Raw genomic sequence first — 22,694 nt, forward strand, 5'->3', positions numbered from 1 at the left:
TGTAATTTTTCCTAATATGAGTTTATTCTCATAAAATTGCTTTTTTTCTCTTGATATTTTGACTCTGTTCTTGTAGAATTACAGCTTTTTCTCCATTTCAACTTTATTCCCAAAATGCTTTGACATTATTGCCATAAAAATCTGTGATTGGCTGGCGACCAGTCAGGGTGTACCCCGCCTCTCACCCATCATCAGCTGGGATAGGCTCCAGCATACCACCACGACCCCTAAGAGGATTAAGTGGCGCAGAGAATGAATAAATGGCATAATATAACTTTCTCCCCAACCCAATTTTCCATAAATTACAACCAACTTTATTTTATTTCTCATAACATTCCAAGTTTTTTTTTAAACACCGTTTTTCTTTAATTGAACTTTGTGCTACCAAAATGATGTTATTTTCCTATTTAAATGTGCCACTGCTAACAAATATTACAAATATTATACAAATATTTTTGCTGATTGGATGTATATACCATATTTGTATGTAGAGCTGATAGGTTGTAGTTTTTTAAATGTTTATTGACAGCTAACAAGTATACATTAACAGCATACAAATAACAAAAAACAATATAGCCACGGGTTACATTAAATTTAAAACGTTTAAAGCAGACAAAATTAAGGTTTTGAGTGCCTTTTTGTTGTCAGATTTATCTATAGGTTGAATATATTGTACAACATCTTTGAGGAAGAAAATGAAATTGGGTTTTTGACTGCTATACTTGCATTTGTGGATGAAAAATGTTGCCATAAATGATCAACAGATTTCTAAGAACGAAAGCCCTCTGTTCTTTCTTAGATCTCTTGTAAAAGTGAACAACAACGACTAAACAAAGCCCTTGAAGATGTATCTAATCATTTGTAGTACAGCATTTCCGGGTGGCTGTGGTGACGTCACACGCAGACACGCCCTTTCCCCCAGCAGAGGGAGAAAGATGGCGCCCACTCACGTACTGAGATGCTGTCAACGGGGATTAGCATGGATACCTGTGATTTTCATCGCCCTGGTGGTTTGCTGGTCCTATTATGCCTACGTGGTGGAGCTTTGTCTATGTAAGTGCACATCTTTCGTCTCTTTTAAAGCCCTTTTAGGGCCAGCTTTTCCATTGTGCTCGGCACAGTCTGCCGCCGTTCGCTCGCCTGTAGGAAGTAAAGGGACTGACTGCAGCCCAATAATCCAACTTGAAACAGCTAATTAGCTGTCAACCCGCAATGTTCGGAGTACAATTCTTATTACAATTATTTTATTTTGTTCCCAGACAAACTTTCCCTGTGCTTTGTTATGCCTCGCTAGCAGTGAAAGTGGATAAGTGGGCATCATTTGTGCTTCATTTAGCCCCACTAGCTATTGCATTTCAAATCATTGTCAGCTTTTATCAGGCTGGTTGTACCTAATACTGTGACTGAAAACAATGATTTGTTTGCACGAGAGCTCCAAAAACTTGTAAAAAAGAGAAAGTGGTGTGCTCTTTAAATGTCCTGTTAAATAAACAGTGTATACCTATCTGGTAAACATCTAATTTGTACTGTTTTGAAGTCTACCAATAGTAATCTTGTCTACCGACATGTTTAAACCTGCCAAGCTCACATCAGAAATGTTTTTCTTTATTTTTCTTAAACTTCTGCACCCAGAGCAGCTCCCTCCTTTTAAAACCTCTGCAATACAGAGTAGACGCCAGCACACACAATCTCGATTATGTAGCAAACTATTCTGTGTTTGAGAAGCAACTAATTGCAATTCTGTAGCTTTCGTTGAATAGCGGAGGATCTCAAACTTTCCTGCTGCTCCTCTACTTTGAGTGCAATTTGCAGACAGGACGAGTTCATGACTGGGGCTCGTGGTATTTTGATCCTTCAGGCCTTGGATCGGGGGTCGTAGGTTCGAACAGAAATTGGAGCCATGCAAGGTCATTTTCTTGCGCCCCGCAGAGATGCCCTTGACTCCACCCGAGCTGCTTTGTGGTGCCAGCGCACCACAAAGACTGAAGCAATTTTTCCCCATAGAAAATATTGTAAATACAATTAATTGGAGCCAGACACACTAAAATATGATCAAAAATGACATTTATAGACAATAATTGTAGTTTTAAATACTGTAATAATTATAATTGACAAATAACCATTTATACCTTTGATTGAAGACTCTTTTTGGCGAAGCTGGTGAGGAGCGGAGTAGGAGGAGGGGGGGGTTGCTATCCTCATACTTTGCGATGAGTTATTTCGTGAATTCAAGAGTATTTCTCACTATCTTAATCAAATTTCCGTCACCCGCAGCTGTCTTTGGCCCCATGGCGGGTTATTCAGCAGTCCCGCTCAATTAAAAAAAAATGCACAGACAGTGAGTCAGCAGCGTGTAGAGGGCTTTGTTTGGGGTCTCGCTGTACAAAATCGGGAACTTTGCAAAACCAAGGTTTGCCTGTACAGTAATCCCTCGTTTATCGAGGTTAATCAGTTCTAGACCCAACTGTGATAAGTGAATTTCCACCAAGTAGAATTCGTGATTTATAAATTGAATATTTTTGTAGTTAGAGCATAGAAAGCCTGTCCATGACCTTCTAAATAGGGTTTTGAACATCATTATAGCCCTCTAGACATGATATAACACTCCTATAGTTACACTCGTGTTGCCCAATCTAGTAGACAGAATATGGGAAAATAACACATTGCATCGGGAGAGTTCCTTGTGTCCCGGACACCTATTGACCAGCGGTGAATACTATCATCTTAGAATGCGTCTTCTGAATGCCTTATACGTGTATTTTACTTCATTTATCCATTTTTTATGCTTGAATATGCCTCATTTAAGCAAAAAATACATACAGTTTGCGTGTTTTTTTAAATTAATAATAGGCTGTATTCAACCATGAAACACCAACAGTTTATTAATTGATTCATTTTTGAAATTCCTGACATAGCAAAGCTGCCAAATTTGAAGTGCAACGTGGCGAGGGATTACTATGTAAGGAAAAGTGAACCACATCAGAAAAAAACTGAACAGATTGGGCTTTTCATCTAAAACGGGATGCGTATAAAAGTGTTCCTCGACTCTTGAAATGTGCTTTTTTCCAAGCCTTTATGAAGTCTTGTAGCCAATCAGGAGGTATAATTCATAATTCACCTGGGCAAACTGCTGAGTAAGAGCCTTCAAAAGCATAACAGAGCAGAGTTGGTTTTGATGGACTTTGTTCCTTTGGGCTGTCTAAAAATATGCCTGGTGGTTTGTTCACCCAGTGCTGCCTTTTTATTTGATGTTTTTTCTTGTCTCTTGCAGCCACCATCCAAAGCATAGGAGAGAAGGGTGAGCGTGTTTGTTTGTCTCGAATGTGTGTTGCTGTGTCCACGTGGCTAAATAGGCTGACATTTTAGTCTTTCTCAAGTCCCTTTTTCCCCTCTAATGTTGACATAAATGTCCCATGTTTCTCCAGTCGTCTACCTCATCTTCTTCCACCTCACTTTCGTCATGTTTGTGTGGTCTTACTGGAAGACCATCTTCACCAAGCCAGCCAACCCTTCCAATGAGGTACAGCGCCATCCGGACCGATTCTGCTGTGTGGATATGTTCACACCAGCTCCCTAAAATCTATGATTCTCTTTCCCAGTTCTGCCTGCCCAAGAATGAGAAAGAGCGCTACGAGAAGGAGGAGCGGCCAGAATCCCAGCAAGAGATTCTGTGGCGAGCCGCCACGAGTCTGCCACTTTACACCCGCACCGGAGCGGGAGGTGCGCAAACACTCTCACAATTTCTGTCAGAAATAACACACTAATGGCGGTAACTACATTTAATTATTTGCATTACAATTTTTAACTTCATTAGTGCTTGTTCGTCATGGCGAGCCACCCCTCTTTGCTATGACGGCAGACGGACGCACAGCGTAGCGTCCCCGCAGAGTCGCACAGTGTCTGACGCTCTTTTATAACTTTATTCTGACCCGAACTCATCAACAGTATTTCAATTCCAACACCAAATATGTATCTCCACCTTGCCAAGGACCCTTCCTCATTCTCACCACACTTTTCATCTGGTCTTCATGTGGTCTGAATGAACAGAAAGCCAAAGAAAAACAATAAATGGACCTTCTTATCACTCCCACCCATAATCATGAAACTCGCTTATTGGTTCATGTAATGCACACAAACGATGAACACCTCCGAGATTGTCTCCTTTCTTCTTGTTGGAGCGCCACCTAACCAGCACTGTGCTCTCCGTGCTGGCCAGGCGCTGTTCACATCATGATGCGTTCACGGGCACTGCGTAACTCTTAATGTGGAAGTGGAATTTGCTGTAAATACACTCACGCATAAATGACCCACACTTAATAATGACAACGGTTAAAGTGTGATTCAAATGTTCTGCTACTATGAAAGAGACTAGTGTTAATAGATTGCAAATAGATTTTCAGACGTGTGCTATATTTTAGCTTGGTTTTACATTTTCAGTTCATTTGGAGCTGTTAATACATATATGTATAATCCTCTCCTGTCGTTTATCTTTCTGTTCATAAAATACAGTAAAAATGGGCGTATTTCAGACAGAGTTGCAATTAATTGCATTTGTTTATTGATGAATGAACCTGCTATTGTGTTGCAGCAATCCGTTACTGTGACCGCTGCCAAGTTATCAAGCCGGACCGTTGTCATCACTGCTCCGCATGCGACATGTAGGTTTTTTTTATTCATCAGCTCGCATGGAAAAATGTTCAATTTTCTCTTCCTGTCTGTCAAGCTTTGTCGACATAACATGTAATCATGTTTAATCTGCTCGCTGATAGGTGTGTGCTGAAGATGGACCACCATTGCCCCTGGTATGCAACACATTCTCACATTTCTACAAGCGCTCTCGCACTATATTTATGCACTCCACGATCACCGGCCGCAGCATTAGCTGCACTTGCACAGGCCCAAAGCGTCAGGTGCTTTTACACAGAGATCCCACAAAATTGCCGCAGCAGAGGGATAAAACTAGCACAGCGACATGACGTCCCGCAATCAGATAATTCATTTATAAGCACCAGCGTTGACGCTGATATAAGACAGTCACTCTTTTTTTCTGTGTGTGAGTGACAGGAGGAAGAGCAGAGTCGCTTTGGGAAATGTTCAATATCATCACTTGCTAGTTTGCATGTACAGTAGTCCCTCGCCACTCGCGCTTCGAATTTTGCAGCTCCACTCTATCAAGGTTTTTGAAAAATATATGAATTTATAAATCATGCTGTTTTTGTGGTTGAGTAAGGCCTATTATTATTAAAACATATACCTATTTAAGCAAATTTGACTTATTTTAAAAATATAAGGCATTCAAGAAGACGCATTGAAAGACGTTGTGATGATATGCAGTATTCTACTGAAACATCTGAGTTTGTTTATCCTGAGAAGAGATCAGGTGGACACACTTTTATGCATTTTCAATCTTCAAGTCCTGAACTAGGAAGTTTCGACCAGGTTGTAGCTACTCTTGAGTCCCACCCATGCAGTGGCGTTACTCTGTCCTGAGTGGATCAGTGTGTCAGACTCTGTTTGCATGGATAAGCTTGCCAGGCAACCTGTCAGTGCAAAATTCAAGTAACAGTGCATCCATTGTTTAATTCTCCAGTACTTGTAGTGTCTAACTGTAGTCACTACACTGGTCTCTAGGTGTCAGTAATGTTACTGTAATGTTTTGTGAGATACACGGGCACCAGACTCGATCGTCAGAACAACAGATTTTTATTGCAGGTTTGAATAATCTCACAAAAGGCACAATAATCCCTAAAACAAGTCCAGCCGAGCTAAAACTCAGCCCCTCTAGCCTCGGAACACATTTACAGCAGCAGAATACACGAACCTGAGTCGTATTCATGTCCTATTATGCCTACTATATTGGTAATAGGAGCGTAAAGGTGACTAAAGGGGTGTTTATTTCATGTCTAAACGAGGGATTCATGTATAAGTGTAGACTTCGAATATAAGACGGCGTGTCAATACAGTGAAGTGACTCTCGGGTGGTAAGCGTCACGCTGACATTCTCTTCTCACACACAAGCTCTCTCCCACCTCTTGACGCTACCTCTGAAGGAGGAAATTTGTCACATCACTCACAAAGAAAGGAAAAAAAATGGCCCTTTTTAGAGGCAGTGGTGTGAAAAGCGGCTTATAAATCAAACTGATGTGAGGGCAGGATTTTTAATGGCAGCGCATGCATTAGATCTCAGATTTGATTAGATGACGTGTCCATTGAGTGTGTATGTGGCTGCCTCTGAGGCCTTTCAGTGCTATTACAGATTCTGGAATTTGGGCTTTCAGTGTTGTGGAGATGCAGTTAAAGCCTGAAAATCCTAGAAACAACTTTTACTGCATTTGAATCTTTACTTTTGGCTTTTCAAGTCCCAGACGTTCCTGGCCACCTTTTTAAAGTGCTGTTGGATTTAAGATGCTGATGCCCAGGCCCCGCCTGATCTTCGTGTATGTCCGTTACTCTCCAGGGTGAACAACTGTGTGGGATTCTCCAACTACAAGTTCTTCATCCTCTTCCTGGCCTACTCGCTCCTCTACTGCTTGTTCATCGCTGCCACCGTGCTGCAGTATTTCATTAAGTTCTGGACCGTGAGTAACGACGGAGTCGGGCCCCGTCTGGATCCACTTTGATCTCCACAAACACTCCTGAAGGGTCTGCTGTGCTTGGCGCTTGGTGCTCGCTCTCCGCTGTCCTCCTGCACCCTTCCTCACACTCTGCCTGCGCTTTCCTCGTGTGTTCCATCCACTCATCCATCACTCCTTCTTCTCTCATAGCTTCTTTTAAGCAAAGCAATCACCCCCTTTTCTTGGCCTTTACCCTCCTTTCCTGCCTGTCCTGTCCCGGTGTTGCTAACAAGTCTCGTTTCTGTTTGTACTAAAAAGCTTTGCCGGAGGAAAGCGGCTGAGAACTGCCCGAAGGTAACCCAGTGCTTCCTCCCGAGCCTTTGGCTTCGCACCGCCGCATCGTCGCTGTCGTTGTCGCAGTGGTGTGCATGCAGCGTTCACCCTTCCTCTGCCTGCCTCGCCAGAAGTGTCCCGATTGTAGACGTGTTATTGATGCCTCTCTCGTTGTCCTTCTTGTCCGCTTTCTCTCCCCTAGAATGAGCTGCTAGACACCCAAAATACCGCCAAATTCCATGTCTTGTTTCTCTTTTTTGTGGCGGCCATGTTCTGCATCAGCATTCTCTCCCTCTTCAGCTACCACCTGTGGCTCGTCGGGAAGAACAGGTCCACCATAGGTAACGCCTTCCCTCCCTAAAATGCACACATTGTAAAATAGTACCATTGTTCATGACCGTATTGCCCTAAAAAGATGGGTCGTCCTGGTATTACCTTTTATGCAAGAACCTTCCGTCTATTTCAGGGTAAACTTTTTCCACCGAGGGCCACCTTAGTGAAAAATGAAAGATTCAAGGGCCACTTTTATATATATTTCAAGAAAAAAAAATGCATCAGCTTTCTGATATAGGTGAAAAAGACTATTATTAGTAGTAGTACAGTATGTCTTTGGTCTTCTTTTCCCCATTTATTTCCTCCAAATATTTTAACTTTCTTCTGAAATAATCATTTTGTAATATTATGATTTTATTCCCATAATATTATAACTTTCTCATTAACCACCAACCATTTCCAAAAATTGCAACTTAATTTGTTTTTTTTTGTTTATCAAGATATTATGACTTAAACAAAGATAAATAACATTTTTTCTTTAGTATTTCAACTCTATGCTACTAAAATGGCGTTATTTTTTCTCATAATATTCAGAGTTTAGTTTTGTAAAATGCAAATTGTTTCTCGTTAAAATACAACTTTTGTCTCTTAATATTTAAACTTTATTCTCATAAAATTACAGCTGTTTTTTTTCCATTTGTGCTGGGGTTTTTTTGTTTTTTTTCCCCAACTTTTACAACCTTCTTTTGGTGATTTTTTTTTCTTGTAATGTTATGACCTTATTCCCATAATATTATAACTTGTTTGCCAACATAATTTCCAAATATTCCAACTCTATTTTGTTTTGTTTCTCATAATATTACAGCTTTAAAAAAACACACTTTTTCTTTAATATTTCCACTCTACGCTCCTAAAATGACATAATTTTTCCTTACATTATTTTTTAAATTCTCTTTTTATTAGTTTATTCTCATAAAATTGCAACTTTTTTTTTTTGAATACTTCTTTTTCTCTTAATATTTTGACTTTATTCTTGTAAATTTACTGCTGGGTCTTTTTTTTCTTTTTTTCAAATTTTACAACTTTCTTCTTTTTTTTCTTATAATATTATGACTTTATTCCCATAATATTATAACTTTTTTTCCCAACCAAATTTTCCATTAATTAAAACTTTTAGGTTTTTTTTCATAATATAACGACTTATAAAAAATGTCAACTTTCCGCTACTGAAATGATGTTATTTATCCTCATAATATTACATCGTTATTCTGGTGAAATTATGACTTTTTCTTCTCGTGTATATATAATATTTTTAATTCAGTCTTATAAAATTACTGCTGATTTATTCATTTTTTCTGGAGTTTTTTTTGTTTGTACTTGTTAAATTTTTTAAATGTGCCGTGGGCCGCAAATGGCCCCTCCAGGCCACATTTTGGACACCCCTGGTCTATGTTAAAGCTGTGTAGTGATGTCCAAAAGCAAAACTGTGGTTGCCTATATATATATATGTGTCCCATGTTTTGTTTCTTTTTTGAAATGGAAATAAAATGCTTAAATATTCTTCTTAGAGAAAATGGAGCTGTAAAAATATTCATACCAGCAAATGACTTTATTGTGATTTTTTTTCTTTTTTTTTTTCTTTTCAGAGGCGTTCAGAGCGCCCGTCTTCAGGACGGGCTCCGACAAAAACGGCTTCTCTCTGGGCTTCCGAAAGAATATTGCTCAGGTGTTTGGAGACCAGAAGAAGTTCTGGCTACTCCCCGTCTTCACCAGGTATAAAAGCATCATTTAGTTGACCTTATCTGTTCCTGACCTCATGTGTTCCTCACAACAGTCAAGGAGATGGTCTTACGTTCCCCACTCGGCTCGTCACCGCCGACGTGGAGCAGCCGTCAGTCACCGTAAACCCTGAGTCGAACAAAAGGTGATCAATAAGAGCCTCGTATGAATCGTTTACAAAGGTCGCAGGGTTTATTTTGTTGTGTGGGGCGGGGGCGGGTTTCCCAGCACTGTCGAAGTGACCGTGAGCCCACTCAGCGAGTCGCAGAACCGCCTCCTGTGCAACGAGCAGCACGCCAACAGCGTGGGAGACCACGTGGCGAACAGTGCCGTCAAGTCATGTAAGCGTCATTAGAATATGTCTTTCTGGTGGAATCGCAGTTCACTCGGCGTGTCTTCTTTTTCACTTTCACAGCCGCAAGCGACAGCAACATCGTCTCCATGGAGAGTGAATCATAACAAGGTGCATTCTTCATAGGTCCCCAATTAGGCTAAACTGAGTTTTTAATGGTGTTTTAACAGTAAGGTGTCCCTCGAGCCTGGTTATGAGCACCAAACGTGAGAAAAAACTGTCATCTCCCATTTGGTTGCAGTGTTACGGTCCCAATAGTCCTTCTTGGACACACACAGTTCATTAGCATTAAAGCTACAGACACACAAAATGGCATGTTCCTACTAGGGTGGGGGTGTCCAGACTTCTTCCAGCAAGGGCCACATAGTGAAAAATGAAAGGATGAACTTTCTGCACTTTGATATTTTGTAAAGCAACACATGTACAGGTAGATATGCTAAGAAGTTATATTCTGTATACAGTATATACAGTATCTCTCAAGAAAAAGAACTGCATTTCAGATTTGTCATATCGGTGAGAAAGCACACCTTATTAGTATCAACGCTGGTCTTTCCCCCGCAATTTTTGCAGTTTTGCTCTTGTAATTTTCAAAATATTTCAACCGTCCTTCTTAATCTTCATACATTTTCTTTTCGTAATATTATGACTTTATTCCCACATTTGACTTTGCTCCGAACAACCCAATTTTCCCAAAATTCCAACTTTATTTTGTTTATTTTTTCTTTGCTCTTTCAACTCTGTACTACTAAAATGACATTTTTCCTCATATTATGAATTTATTCTCATAAAATAGCAACTTTTTTCTCCGTAGAATAAGACTTTTTTTTTTTCCTCTTAATATTTTGACTTTATTCATCGCTGCTTTTTCCATTTCTGCTGATTTTTTTTCCCCAACTATTATTCTTTCTTTCTTGTAATATTACGACTTTATTCCCATAATATTTCAGCTTCATTCTCGTAACATTAGAGCTTTTTCGGCTGCCTAGTTTTCCAGAAGTATGACAACTTTATTTTGTTTTCTTTCTCATAATATTATGACTTTTCAAAAAATGACATTTTTTTCTTTAATATTTCTACGTGATGCTGTTAAAATGACATTATTTTTGCTAATATTATTACGACTTTATTCTCGTAAAACTACAACTTTTTCCCTGTTTGAATACAACTTTGATATTTTGACTTTACTCTTGCAAAATTACAACTTTTGTCCGTTTCTGCAGTTTTTAAAAAATATTAAATATTTTGTCTTTTATTGTCGTAACATAACTTTTCCGCCACCTTCTTTTCTAAAAATTCTAACTTTATTTGTTGTTTTGTTTCTCATAATATAACGACTTTAAAAAGTGTCTTTTCTTGAGTATTTCAACTTTATGCTACTTAAATGACATCATTTTTTTCTCATAATATGTCTATTATTATTATTACGTCAGTCTTGTAAGATTACAAGTTTGTCTCGTAATATTTTCACGTTACTGTGAAAATTACTGCTACTGCACCAAAACCAGTTTTGCTGGTTTTTGTTTTGTTTTCTTGTTAAATTATATTGTCAGAATGTGCCGCGGGCCAATAAAAGAAGAGCCACGGGCCGCAAATGGGCCCCCGGGCCACACTTTGGACACCCCTGCAGTTGGGCTGACAGAAATCACTTTTAAACTGAAAATTCCAGCATAGCAAAGCTAGATTTTGGCCAACACACTTCAAACACACGATCATGGGACTTTTCAGGCTTATTTAAAATTGTAGCGATAGTGCAACATGGGACCTTTTTAAAGCAACAGCGGTGTCTAAAGAACGGATTTAACACTTGTTTCCACCACAGGAACGACTCCTCAATCATCCAGTCTGATGCCTTAAGCTGTGCGATACTTTGTCTCATCACCATGGCGACAGCCCCTCAGCGCAACCTCAGAGTAACTATGGAAATGCATTCCTTTCACCAGTCACGGCGTAGAGCCATGACCATGGCGTTGGTGTTTTTCCCGCATGCAGATGCCCCCCACAGGGCACGTAACACCTTTGTCTCACCCCCCCTCACACACACACACATTTTGTTACGACACATATCTGTATCGTTGGATTCTGGACCTTTTATGGATGATGCAGGAAATCTGCAGAAGCTGCTTTTGGTGTTTTTAATGAGTATTTTTGTGGTGCCAAAAGCTACCTGGATCCGCATTGTGAATGCAGTGAAAAGTGGGGGAAAAGCACTTTTTTGATTCGTTTTCAGAACTCTTTTTGTCCTTTTTTTTTTTTTTTTTTTTTTTTTTTTTTTTTGAGGGTTTATTATTTTTTTTTGTATTATTTCCCACCTGAAGGAACGCCGAAGACGGAATACTGGATGTCGGGAGCACAAGATGGTGCATTTGCACTGCAGAGATCATCAACGTCCATCAAACAGTGTGCTGCTTTTTAGCGGGTCAGCAAAGCAACACAAAGCTGATGGAGTGTTGATGTGTGTGTGTGTGTGTGTGTGTGTGTGTGTGCAGATGTGCCGCAACGTAGCCTTTACTTCTTGTTTTTAACGCCACCCGCTTAAGTGGAATTGATTTCGATGTTCCGTTCAGCCCGTGCTCAGCAAATGAACATTTCTTGCCAAAATAAGGGCTGAGACTTCTGAACCTCAAATGTTTACAGCTTCTTAGCTTTACCTCTTTGGGCCAAACAGCATTAAAAGTCACGCCGTGGCGCTTTCTTTTCAAACTGGACCTCCTACCTGTTGGGTCAATGTCGGTGTGGCAGTACCGACTCTGACCAGCAGGCGGCAACAGCTTTATTTTAGCCAGCAGTTCTTCAGTATCACCTTATTACACAAATATCTCCTATACGCTCATTATTTATTCTGGGGGGGGGAATGAAAGAACTTCTGCTGTGTGAGCTCAATGTTGTGATCATCTCGCGTCAATCAAATCCGTCTCATCATTTTTGTACAAGAAGAAATGACGCCAGTAAATGAAAACCAGATATTCTCATCTTGGCCTCCTCCACTAATGACCATGTATTGCCAACATTTGGACCTAGCATCCCTTATTTTCTTTTAAAAAAGAAAAAGGCCTCCTCTCTCTCTTGACCTTGAGAAGGGCACCTGCGTGTGTATTTTTGCAATGCGTGCAATTGTGTTGTTTTGTAATATTATCGTCTTGCACAGCAACATATTTTTTACCTAAGTGTGTACGGCGGGCCAGACTAAAGCTCCAAAAAGCGTGGCGCCTAACTGTAAATATTTACAAAAAGGAAATGGAAGTGATTTGAAGGTGTCGATGTGGGAGCAAGGTGGTGCGTCATGTCTGAAAGCAGCTTTACTCTGGTGTATCCCAACTTGATAATAAACCAAGCCATAAAACCACAAATAGCTATGTCCATTTGTCAGCATGTTCCCTGATGTCAGCGCAACGTTCTCAGGGTTCTATCCCCTTTATAGCAAAAAAAAAACAAAAAAAAAGCCCCCTCTTAGTCTGCATGCTTCTCTCACTTTTATCTCTTGTGCAAACACAGTGGAGCTCCCAAAGTTGAACACAATTTAGAGCCCATGGTCAAACTCTTTCCATCTTAAAACGGTGTTTACTGTGCAGGCATGGAGGTACAAATAACCGCAATACTGTACAGTAATCCCTCGTTCATCACGGTTAATTGGTTCCATACCCGACCGTGATAAGTGAATTTCCACTAAGTAGGATTTCTTATTTATAAATCATGATACATTTGCAGAAAACCTGTTTCCAACCTTTTAAATACAGCTTTTAACATGACCAGAGCCCTCGAGACATGAAATAACACCCCCATAGTCACCTTGACACTCCTATTACCCAACCTTGTAGACATAAGAAGAGAAAATAAGACATAATTTACACTCACACATGTTATCATTTGGAAAGTTACTTCTTTTTTGTTGTTTTTTTTTTACTTCTGGTACTTCTGCGGTGGCTATTGTCTCATCAGTGTAACATTCCATTGCATCTTCTGCCTTCTATTTGGATTTTAATGCATCTAGCCATTTTTATGCTTGAAAATGTTTTTAGGTTAGGGCAACAAATGTAAAACTTTAATTTTTCTATTATATTTTTATTTTATACATTTTAAATATAACATTATATAATTATAACAAAAAAAAATAATGTAATACATGAGAATATTCACAGGCAATGTAATATAATTATTTAAAAATTGTATAATTTATCATATAATAGTGTTAAAACAATATAATTATGTATATTAACATACATTTAGAAATATTTTTATAATTTTTGTAAATGTATATAAATACGCATTTATAAATCATTTTTATATTTTTACTATATTTTATTTGTACTTTTAGCATTTTACTATTCATAACCCCAGTCAACCATGAAACGGCAATGATTTATCACTTTTTTAAAAAGATGAAGCTGTGAAATTCCAAGTGCTAAGTGACGAGGGAAGCCAAACGCTTTACTTAAAGGGGGGTAAGTAACTGTTGATGTACTACACTGCTGACGGGGACGTCATACGACTTCATGTCCACAAAAGGAAACTAAGTAAAACCACTCGCTGTTTGAAAGCGTCGGAGGGAGACTGTTATTTCCGAAATTCATATAGAACAAGTCCATTTCTTAAAACTTGATTCATGATTTGGAGTGCATGAGAAAGTGGAACAAAAGACAGAGCTCTTTGACCACATGCTCATTTATCAACAAGTATATTGCGCAACACGGGAGCAACCTAACCGATGTTGAGCATGAATACAAATGCTGATCAATACAAACGGCAACAAGAGGTTGCCCACAGCCACAGCTGACATTTGCTATGGAAAACTGCAATTAATTGAGACTTCAATTGGCAAATTGAATTCATAGTTGTACTGCTCAGATGGCCAGATGTGTTCGGGTGTCGCGGTAAATTCCATTTCCGGTTCCACACATTTCCGTCACACATTTCCTCCTTGCCGGTACTGAAATTTCACAAGATTTGCGGACATCTCAGGTGATGTCACATGGGAGGTCGAGCCCCATTCCCAGCCCCGAAAAGGAAGTGTGAGTCGGCAACAACAAAGATGGAAACTTCCCTTATTTCACCGATGAGCTCACTATTTTTCCACTTTGTACGCTTGAGCAAGGATGCACACTCAGCATACACTTCATCATGTTGCAAAATAAGACCCGTGCGCTAAATCATTACTGTATCTCTCCACAGGCAGACTTGTTGAACCTTCATTCAGTGTCTGTTTAGCACCCAGGACTTTGACTCCTGCTAAAAAAGCAAAGCTTATCCAGCTAATATAAACTTAAGTTCCTTACACTTCATTTAAATGCTCTTTCAACGTGTTGGACAGCAAGCGTTCACTGGCATTGAGCACAAACCCCGCCTACTGTAATGACGAATGCGTTTTGTCTGTTTAGAGTGCGCTTATTTACTCCCCAAGGCAATGACCTCCGTGTCAGTCTTTCTCATCGAGAGCGTCAACGGCGACTTGTTTCAAAGAAAACACGTCACAAGGTCACAAAGCGGCCTCGGTTCCTCTCGGGCAGCTTTGCATGGCTTATGCGTGACAGATAAAAAGCCACCGTTAAATGGCGATGTGAGCGTCTGCAGTATCCGCTCACATTTGGCATGAAATGTTGCGTATTGAAGGGGCCGTGCTACCTCAGATACACAGTACAATGTAAGCAATGTCATGAATAAATATGACAATGGATAATAATGCCATATAATTATAAGAATGAATGGATAATAACAAGCATGCACATAAGGATAACTACAAATCTGACAAACTTGACACGGTGTCTGCCAGGCGTCTTCAGAGGGTGAGTACCAGCACCAGTTGTCTTATACAGGGCTTAACTTATTTTTACACTTGAATGACAGTGAACCGGGAACTAAGCAAGTCGCTTTACATTGTTTAGAAATTATATTTGATTTGAACAATTAAAATTAATATTTAAATGAATAAAATAAACAAAAAAAACACAATTGTACAGTCAGAACCAGATTTTTACTCCTAAAAAAATATATTTAAAATTTTATTGCATGAAATACAATTATGTTCAACAGAAAATTAGTAAATTTTTTTTTTTTTTTTAATGGAAGCATTTTGAGAAATGCAAGGGTCTTGTCAGTACTTATTGCATCTATTTTTTATTATAAATAATTAAAAAGGTTTATATTTTGTATTTTAAAAATTACAATTGTATAGTCAGAACTCGTTGCATCAGTTTTTTACTCTTAAAAAATATATTTAATATTTTATTGCATGAACTACAATTGTTTTCAACATAAAAATGAGTAAATTCAGTATATATTTTTTTTAATTGGAAAAAATGTTAGAAATGCAAGGGTCTAGTCAGAACTTGTTGCAGCTATGTTTTTACTCTTAAAAAAATACATTTTAATATTTTATTGCATGAAACACAATTATGGTCAACAGAAAAAAATTGTAAATGCAATATAAATTTTTAAAAAAAGGGAAACCTTGTAAGAAATGCAAGGGTCTAGTCAGAACTTGTTGCATCAGTTTTTTTTATTCTTAATCTAATATTTTATTGCCAACTTGGTCCACCCAGTAGTGCTGAACACAAAAACTAAATAGAAATATATCATAAAATATATAATACATCAATTCAATACTCATGTTGACCTAACAATACCACGGTGTTGAACAGATTTAATAAAATAACGTTTTTTAAATAGGAAAAAATACAATTGTAGACGTAAATATATATTTATTTAAACACACACACAAAAAGTTGGATTAACTTAATTGTAAAAACTGTGAAAAAGTGCGTAGTAATAAATACATAATCCTAAAATGTTAAAATATATATATATATATATATGATATATTTGTGCATCGTAGCCTATCAAATGACGCTGTGATTGTAGATGTGTGTTGAGGTTGCCGCGTGTTTTCAGGAGGAGGCGGGTCCGGGACATCCATCACGCGTGTGGACGCCCCTGATGCACAACATATCACTGCACTGCCAAGTAGGAAGAGTCTTTTTTTGTTTTTTGTTTTGTTAGAGGACACACAAACACCGACATCATCACAACCACGACTCCAAGTCCTGCGGAAAGTTCCATCTTTGAAAGTCGCCATGAACGAGTCCATCCCCACCGTGGACCCACGCTGCATGGACAAACCTCCACTGGCCTTGGACATCATCCTCCGTGAGTAGACTCGTTTAATTTTTAGGCTTTATTTCACAGCCATCTTTTCCAGAATTTGTGAGAAACAGCACGCTAATTAGAAACGCACTGGACTTTGCTAATGATGGGGGGGCCGACAAACGTGGTATCGTCCAATAACACGTCCGAACAAACCGTTTTGGAGAACTTTTGGATTTAATTAGACTCACTCGAAAGTACATGTGTAAGAATTGTTTCAAATATGTTAAATGTAAAATGAATGAGTAGTTTTTAAACTATTTTAATGATTGTTGGCACCCGTGCCCAACTCGACGGTGTGCCAGTCTAGCTGCTCCTCATTAGTATTGGGAACGCCCCGTTTTGCCATAAAAAGAAGTGACAGGCTCGTGGACACAAACTATAGAATTTAGTGAGTTGTGAGAATTTTATTGAGCTTATTTATATTTTTTATGGTATATTTTGCTTTTTTTATATGCATTTTGTTAAATTAATGCTGTAATTATAAAATAATGAGTAAGTGGTAAGTTAAAGTCATTCTAATGAACTATGCAACTGTAGAATCACAGTATATATGTGTGTGTGTGTGTGTGTGTGTGTGTGTGTGTATAATATAGCCAATTATGTAATATTTGGTGGTGACTTTGTGAATTAATGGTGTACAATAACACAATTAGATTAAACCTGCACCCACGTGACGCTAAGTTAGTCAATGCAGAGCACGTGCTATTCTGGAAGTCTTCTGCGATGTTACTTTACTGTTTTGTATGTCACTTCCTGCATCTCTTATCTTTGCACGGGCATCCTAGCATTCCACAAGACGTTTAGCCTAACTATATGGACGCTGGGTTAACTATTACTAAGATAAGAAGGCCAGCAATGAACTCAAGTTGCAAATGTATCTTATTAATCTCCTCTATAGTAAAAGTATTCATAGTAGTAGTATGGATATAGCAATACAATTGAACAGTCTAAATTGTTATCCAAATTTGGAGTAGTTGTAAAGGTCAGTAGTAGTAAATGTAGTAGTTTGGATATTGCATTACAATCAGGCAGTCTTAAGTAGTAGTAAAAATGAGTAGTAGTTGTGAAATAGTCATAGAAGTAGTTGTAAAAGCAGTAGTATGGATGTCACACAGTAAGTTGTCGCATACATTTGAAGTAGTAGCTGTGAAGGGTACTAATAGTAAGAAAATTAGTCGTAAAAGTGGTATTAGTGTGGATAGTGCATTACAGTCGAAGAGTCTAGGTCAGGGGTGGTCTAACTGCAGCCGATGGACCACATCAGGCCCACATTGTGTGCCTTAATCCGGCCCACCGGGCGTTTCCAAATTCTTTTAAAACTTTTAACATAGAAAGCGGAGCCTGCAACATTACATGCGGTGCTATTGTGGCACGCTTGATTTGCCAAAATAGTCAGATGCAATCTGTAGCTTGTAGAAAAAAGGCATCCAAACAATACCAACACGCTACCTACTGCAGCATGTGGGCATACAAACTAATATCTACGTGCAATACCCATGCCAAAAGGCAAGGCATGCTAGGTCGCTTGTGCTACTCTTTCTCCCACAATTTTGCCGTGTTTGTCGCATTTTGCTAGATTGCAAAATATGCTGATTAGGCCGTCGGAGAAGTAAACAAGGAGGAGTTAACATACTCTTGATCGCCAACATTTTATTGTTCATAGTTCATACTGTTGTTGAAGCTGGACTACCCAGCATGCCTTGCGGGCATTTTGAAATAACACTTTTAAGTGACTTGTTATGTTTAGCGCTTAATTGTTGATTTCTGTGGTGCGTAAACTTGCTGTGGATGTGTTGTGTTTTCGTTTCGTTGCACCGTGAGCAAGTATGTCGCTCTGTTTGATGCCAGCTATATGTAGACGGGCCCTCCACCAAATTTGGTAACCCAGTGTGGCTTCTGAGTCCAAAAGTTTGCCCCACCCCTGGTCTAGGTAGTAGTAGCGATGACAAGTGGTAGCAGCAGTAGGAGTTGTAAAGGTTAATAGTTAACATAGAAGTAAAAATAGTAGTAGTGGGAGTAGTAGTAGTAGAGATACTGCATTACAGTCAGAGTCTAAGTAGTCTAGTAGTTGTTGTAAAGTTTCGTAGTAGTAAAAGTAGTTGTAGCAGGATGGATATTGCATTACGGTTGGACAGTCTAAGTAGTAGTCGAAATTAGTACTAGTAGTAGTAGTTAGGGGTGGCCCGAGACACTCAGTTCACGAGGTGATACATGAGATTGGGTCTATAAGACAAGACGAGATTTTAACATTACTTTGAAGACAAAGTACAATGAAAAAATATAAGAAATATATGACAATATATTGCAATCTGCTAATATAATTCCCACTACGTTACACTCTTCTGCACTCTGTGTGTATGCTAGCGGCCCCGCCTCCACCCACAGAGACAAAGACACTGTATGACTAACAAAAAGGCTCACTCCGTTCATGCTGTTGTTCTATGGAACAGACGTGCCAAGGTGCAGATCCTAATGCACAGGGTGAACCCTCGTCCTGCCTGTTTGGAGGCGAGGGACGAGGACAACAGACACGCATGCACATGGAAATATATTGAGCCCGGCAAAATTGTCCACTTCATTTTCATCTATTGTGAGATTCATGAATTGGTTATCGTCCCAGGCCTCGCGCCCATGCGACAGTTTTTTTCTGGACGATAAATCTTGTCACGTTTTAATCTCGCGAGAGCTGGTGACACCCCTCATAATAGTAGTAGTTAACAGTTGGGGTAGACGTAGTAGTGACTGTAGATGATCTTCTGGTATGAAATATGCATTGTATGTATTAAATGTATCGTATGAATGGAATGCGTATGAGATATATTTGAAGTAAGGTGTGATGTTGTTTCTCTAGAGTTGGACGTGTTTGCCGTGATCTTGTACTCCATCCTGACCTTCATGGCGGTGGCGTCCATGCTGATCTTCATGGAGGAGTGTGTTTATATTTACAAGAAAGTACCAGCCCAGAAGAAGAGTACCATCATATGGGTGAATGGAGCGGCACCCGTAAGTACACAACTCGTAGCGCCTGACTGTGTCTGACTGTGCCGACCTTCCCTGTCCGTTCCTCGGCAGTGTGATGCAACGGCCAATGTGTATTGTACTTTATTTATCCCACAGCAGGGGAATCCACTATTGTTTTATTATAGTGGTTAGCATGGGCTAGTTGGTATTCTTCCCAATGGTTTCCTTGTGTGTGTTTTGAAGGTGATCGGCGCCATGTCCTGTCTGGGGATGTGGATACCCCGTGCCACCATGTTTACCGACATGACCTCAGCCTGGTTCGTTTGTCGTCGTCGTCTTCTTCTTCTCCTCTCCTCTGCTGCCATCATCCTTACGTTGCTGGTTCCCATCTGTGTCTGCAGCTACTTTGCCATCGTGGTGTTCAAGTTCCTCGTCCTGATGATAGAGGAGGTTGGCGGCGACGAGGCGTTCCTGCGGCGGGCGCCAAAGCACCAGTTGAGGATCAGCACGGGGCCGTGCTGCTGCTGCTGCCCCTGCCTGCCGCATGTGGCCATCACACGGTACACACGTGCACTTTTATGTGTGTGAGTGTGTGTGAGAGACGGTTATGTAAAAATGTTGGCGCTCCAAAGCGTGGAGTGTACTTTGAAGGTTGAACACACTCCTGGACATTCAACGTTTTGCCTTCTGGTGGAGTTAAAAAAAAAGTCCACAAGCCAGCACTATTTTTTTTCCCCACATGGTGGTAATATCAAGCAGATGCCTTTCTTACTCATGTTTGGCATATGGAAGAAGGACGTCATGTGATCCCCATGAACTGGAAGTTATGGTGGCAGCGGGGATTGCTTTTTCATGGCTTTCAAATGCGTTCCCTTTATTACAGGCGCTCGCTTTTCCTGCTCAAACTTGGCTCCTTCCAGTTTGCTCTGCTCAAGATCGTCTTCACCATCCTCTCCATCGTCCTGTGGACCAACGGAACCTTCGACCTGGCTGATGTGAGTCCATGCAAATGCTGCACTGCTCCTACAAAATGTATTCAATGTCCCATTTGATGTTATTTTTCAACAGCTTCAACCGGATAGTGGGTAGAGCTTTGTTTTTAGATGTGTTGCAAAGCCTTCTGTGTTTTTTTTTTGTTGCAAAGCTGTCCTCCATGAAGTGGTGGGCGTATCCATTGGGGTTTGCAAGGGGTGGGTCAAAGGCAGAATGTTTGTTTATGATGTCTCACTGATGGATAGATGACAGAGCTTTGTTTTAAGATGCGTAGCAAAGCCTGATTGTTTAAATTTTTTTACAAAGCTGTCCTTTGTGAAATAGTGGGTGTTTCTGTCAGGGTTTGCAAGGAGCGGGTTTTTGTTGATGTCTCATTGATGGATAATGGCCATAGTTTTGTTTTAAGATGTGTAGCAAAGCCTTTTTTTATACGACAGTTTTTTTGTGAAGTGGTGGGTGTTTTTATCGGTGATTGCAAAGGGCGGGCCAGAGGCAGAAGAAGGATTTCTGTTGCTGTCTCACTCATAGGTAGTGGGTAGCGTTTTGTTTTAAGATGTGTAGCGAAGCCTCTCTTTTTTTTTTTTATACAAAGCTGTTTTTTGCTAAGTGGTGGGTGTTATATCAGGGCTTGCAATGGATGGGGCAGAGGTAAAATGTTTGTATGATGTCTCATTGGAGAGTAGAACTTTAAGATGTGTAGTGAAGACTGCTTTGTTTTGTTATTTTAACAAAGATGTCCTCCATGACGTGATGGGCTTTTCTATTGGGGGGTCGCAAGGGGTGGGTCAGAGTGTTTATGATGTCTCACTGAAGGATAGTTGGCAGAGCATTGCTTTAAGATGTGTAGAGAAGCCTTTTTTCTTTTCCAAAGCTGTCCTCCTCGAAGTGGTGGGCGTATACGTCGGGGTTTGCAAGGGGTGACCCACAGGCGGAATGTTATTTTTATGTCTCACTCACAAATAATTGGCAGAGCTTTGTTTTAAGATGCGTAGCAAAGCCTGATTGTTTATTTATTTATTCATTTATGCTGCCCTTCGTCAAGGAATGGGCATTTCTATCAGGGTTTGCGAAGGGGGCAGGTCAGAGGCACAATGTTTGTGTATGATGTCTTACTGACAGATCGCTGGCAGAGCTTTAAGATGTGTAGCGAAGCCTCTTTTTTTTTCTTTCTTTTTTTCCCCAAAGCTGCCCTCCATGAAGTGGTGGGTGGTGGCGTGGTGACTCTTTTAGCTAGCGGGGGTCAGAGCTGCTATCACGTCCACGAGGAAGGATGCTTTTCCTTTATGACGTCATAACCCGCAGTTTCAAAAGCAAGCATTTGAGCGCATCTTCTCTCTCTCAAAAATATTTATATCGCTGACTCCCCCTGTGTGCTTCAGCTGAGCATCACGGGATCAGCAATATGGATCAACCCCTTTGTGGGCATCTTGACCATCATCGCCCTGTGGCCCGTAGCCATCACCTTCATGCACCTCAGGACCACCTTACGCACCATAAAGATCATCCCCAAGTACGCCATGTACCAGGTAAGACTTCACACCCCATGATGTCTCGCCGCCACGTTGTGACAGGTGTCACGCCCAACAAGCATTTCAATGTCGGCAGCTGGTGCTGGTCCTGAGCCAGCTGCAGAGCGCCATCATCAACATTTTGGCTTTAAACGGAACCATCGCCTGCGTGCCGCCGTTCTCCTCTGCCGCCAGAGGATACAGTGAGTGCATCACCGGGTTTGCGCTTCCTGATCTCAGCTTGACTTTCTGGTTCAAACACGCCACTCCGTGTGCGTCTCCGCAGTGATGAGTCAGCAGCTGTTAATCCTGGAGATGTTCATCATCACGCTGGCGACGCGTCTGCTCTATCGCCGCCTCTACGAACCGCTGCCCGAGGAGGAATGCGCCGACGACGACGAGAACGCCAAAATGGTTGTCTTGCCGGACGCTGTATGAGTAGGTCTTAAATGGGAATTTTCCCCACCTCCGTGGTATGTGGACTTCATCAGGAGATTACTGACTGAGCAGACTCCCTGCTTACACAAACTTTGAGTGGAGTAAATCTGCTGCCAATACGCCTCAGGTTATCACCATCATAAAAAAGTGATGCAAGAACGTTTGATTTGAAGTGTCATGGGTAATATTTTTTTCATTGACAACTGGGAAAAGGGAATATTTAAGTAGATTATTTTCATTGCTATGATGAATAATAAATCTGTTGAACATGTGGGATACCAATTTAAATATTTTAAATGCTCATGTTTTCAATAATAACATAACATTTCAGGGACTTTACTTTCAATGCAATTTCTTCATAGAAAT

The 22,694-nt window shown here is 40.2% G+C and overlaps 1 protein-coding gene across 3 annotated transcripts; it reads left to right on the plus strand.

The window, feature by feature from the left end:
- Window positions 1-911: 911 nt before the first annotated feature.
- On the plus strand, window positions 912-22,599 carry LOC129174443 (palmitoyltransferase ZDHHC20-B-like). 3 transcript variants are annotated; one of them, XR_008567451.1, is made up of 14 exons: window positions 912-1,053; window positions 3,272-3,298; window positions 3,426-3,520; window positions 3,600-3,720; window positions 4,589-4,658; window positions 4,770-4,802; window positions 6,458-6,578; window positions 7,090-7,228; window positions 8,807-8,933; window positions 8,995-9,084; window positions 9,168-9,280; window positions 9,355-9,402; window positions 11,111-15,068; window positions 16,174-16,351. XR_008567451.1 is itself a non-coding variant. In XM_054766457.1 (14 exons), the coding sequence occupies exons 1-13, from the start codon at window positions 936-938 to the stop codon at window positions 9,396-9,398; spliced, it is 1,134 nt and encodes a 377-aa protein (XP_054622432.1). In that variant the 5' UTR covers window positions 912-935; the 3' UTR covers window positions 9,399-9,402; window positions 11,111-16,167. The 3 variants fall into 3 exon arrangements, 2 of the variants coding, with proteins under 2 accessions (XP_054622432.1, XP_054622433.1); XM_054766457.1 differs by lacking the exon at window positions 16,174-16,351 and adding an exon at window positions 6,873-6,908 and having other exon boundaries at window positions 11,111-16,167; XM_054766458.1 differs by lacking the exons at window positions 912-1,053; window positions 3,272-3,298; window positions 3,426-3,520; ... (7 more) ...; window positions 9,168-9,280; window positions 9,355-9,402 and adding exons at window positions 19,280-19,431; window positions 19,633-19,706; window positions 19,791-19,949; ... (2 more) ...; window positions 21,988-22,093; window positions 22,177-22,599 and having other exon boundaries at window positions 13,598-15,068; window positions 16,174-16,428.
- The last annotated feature ends 95 nt before the right edge of the window (window positions 22,600-22,694 follow it).

The sequence above is a fragment of the Dunckerocampus dactyliophorus genome, chromosome 21 (assembly GCF_027744805.1).
Source record: "Dunckerocampus dactyliophorus isolate RoL2022-P2 chromosome 21, RoL_Ddac_1.1, whole genome shotgun sequence".
NCBI lineage: Eukaryota > Metazoa > Chordata > Actinopteri > Syngnathiformes > Syngnathidae > Dunckerocampus > Dunckerocampus dactyliophorus.

Excerpts from the sequence above, each read along its gene's own strand:
- LOC129174443 (XM_054766457.1), top strand. The coding sequence starts at position 936 with ATGGCGCCCACTCACGTACTGAGATGCTGTCAACGGGGATTAGCATGG. Across the intron at positions 1,054-3,271 it reads CGTGGTGGAGCTTTGTCTAT|CCACCATCCAAAGCATAGGA; the intron begins GTAAGTGCACAT and ends TGTCTCTTGCAG. Across the intron at positions 8,934-8,994 it reads CTACTCCCCGTCTTCACCAG|TCAAGGAGATGGTCTTACGT; the intron begins GTATAAAAGCAT and ends TCCTCACAACAG.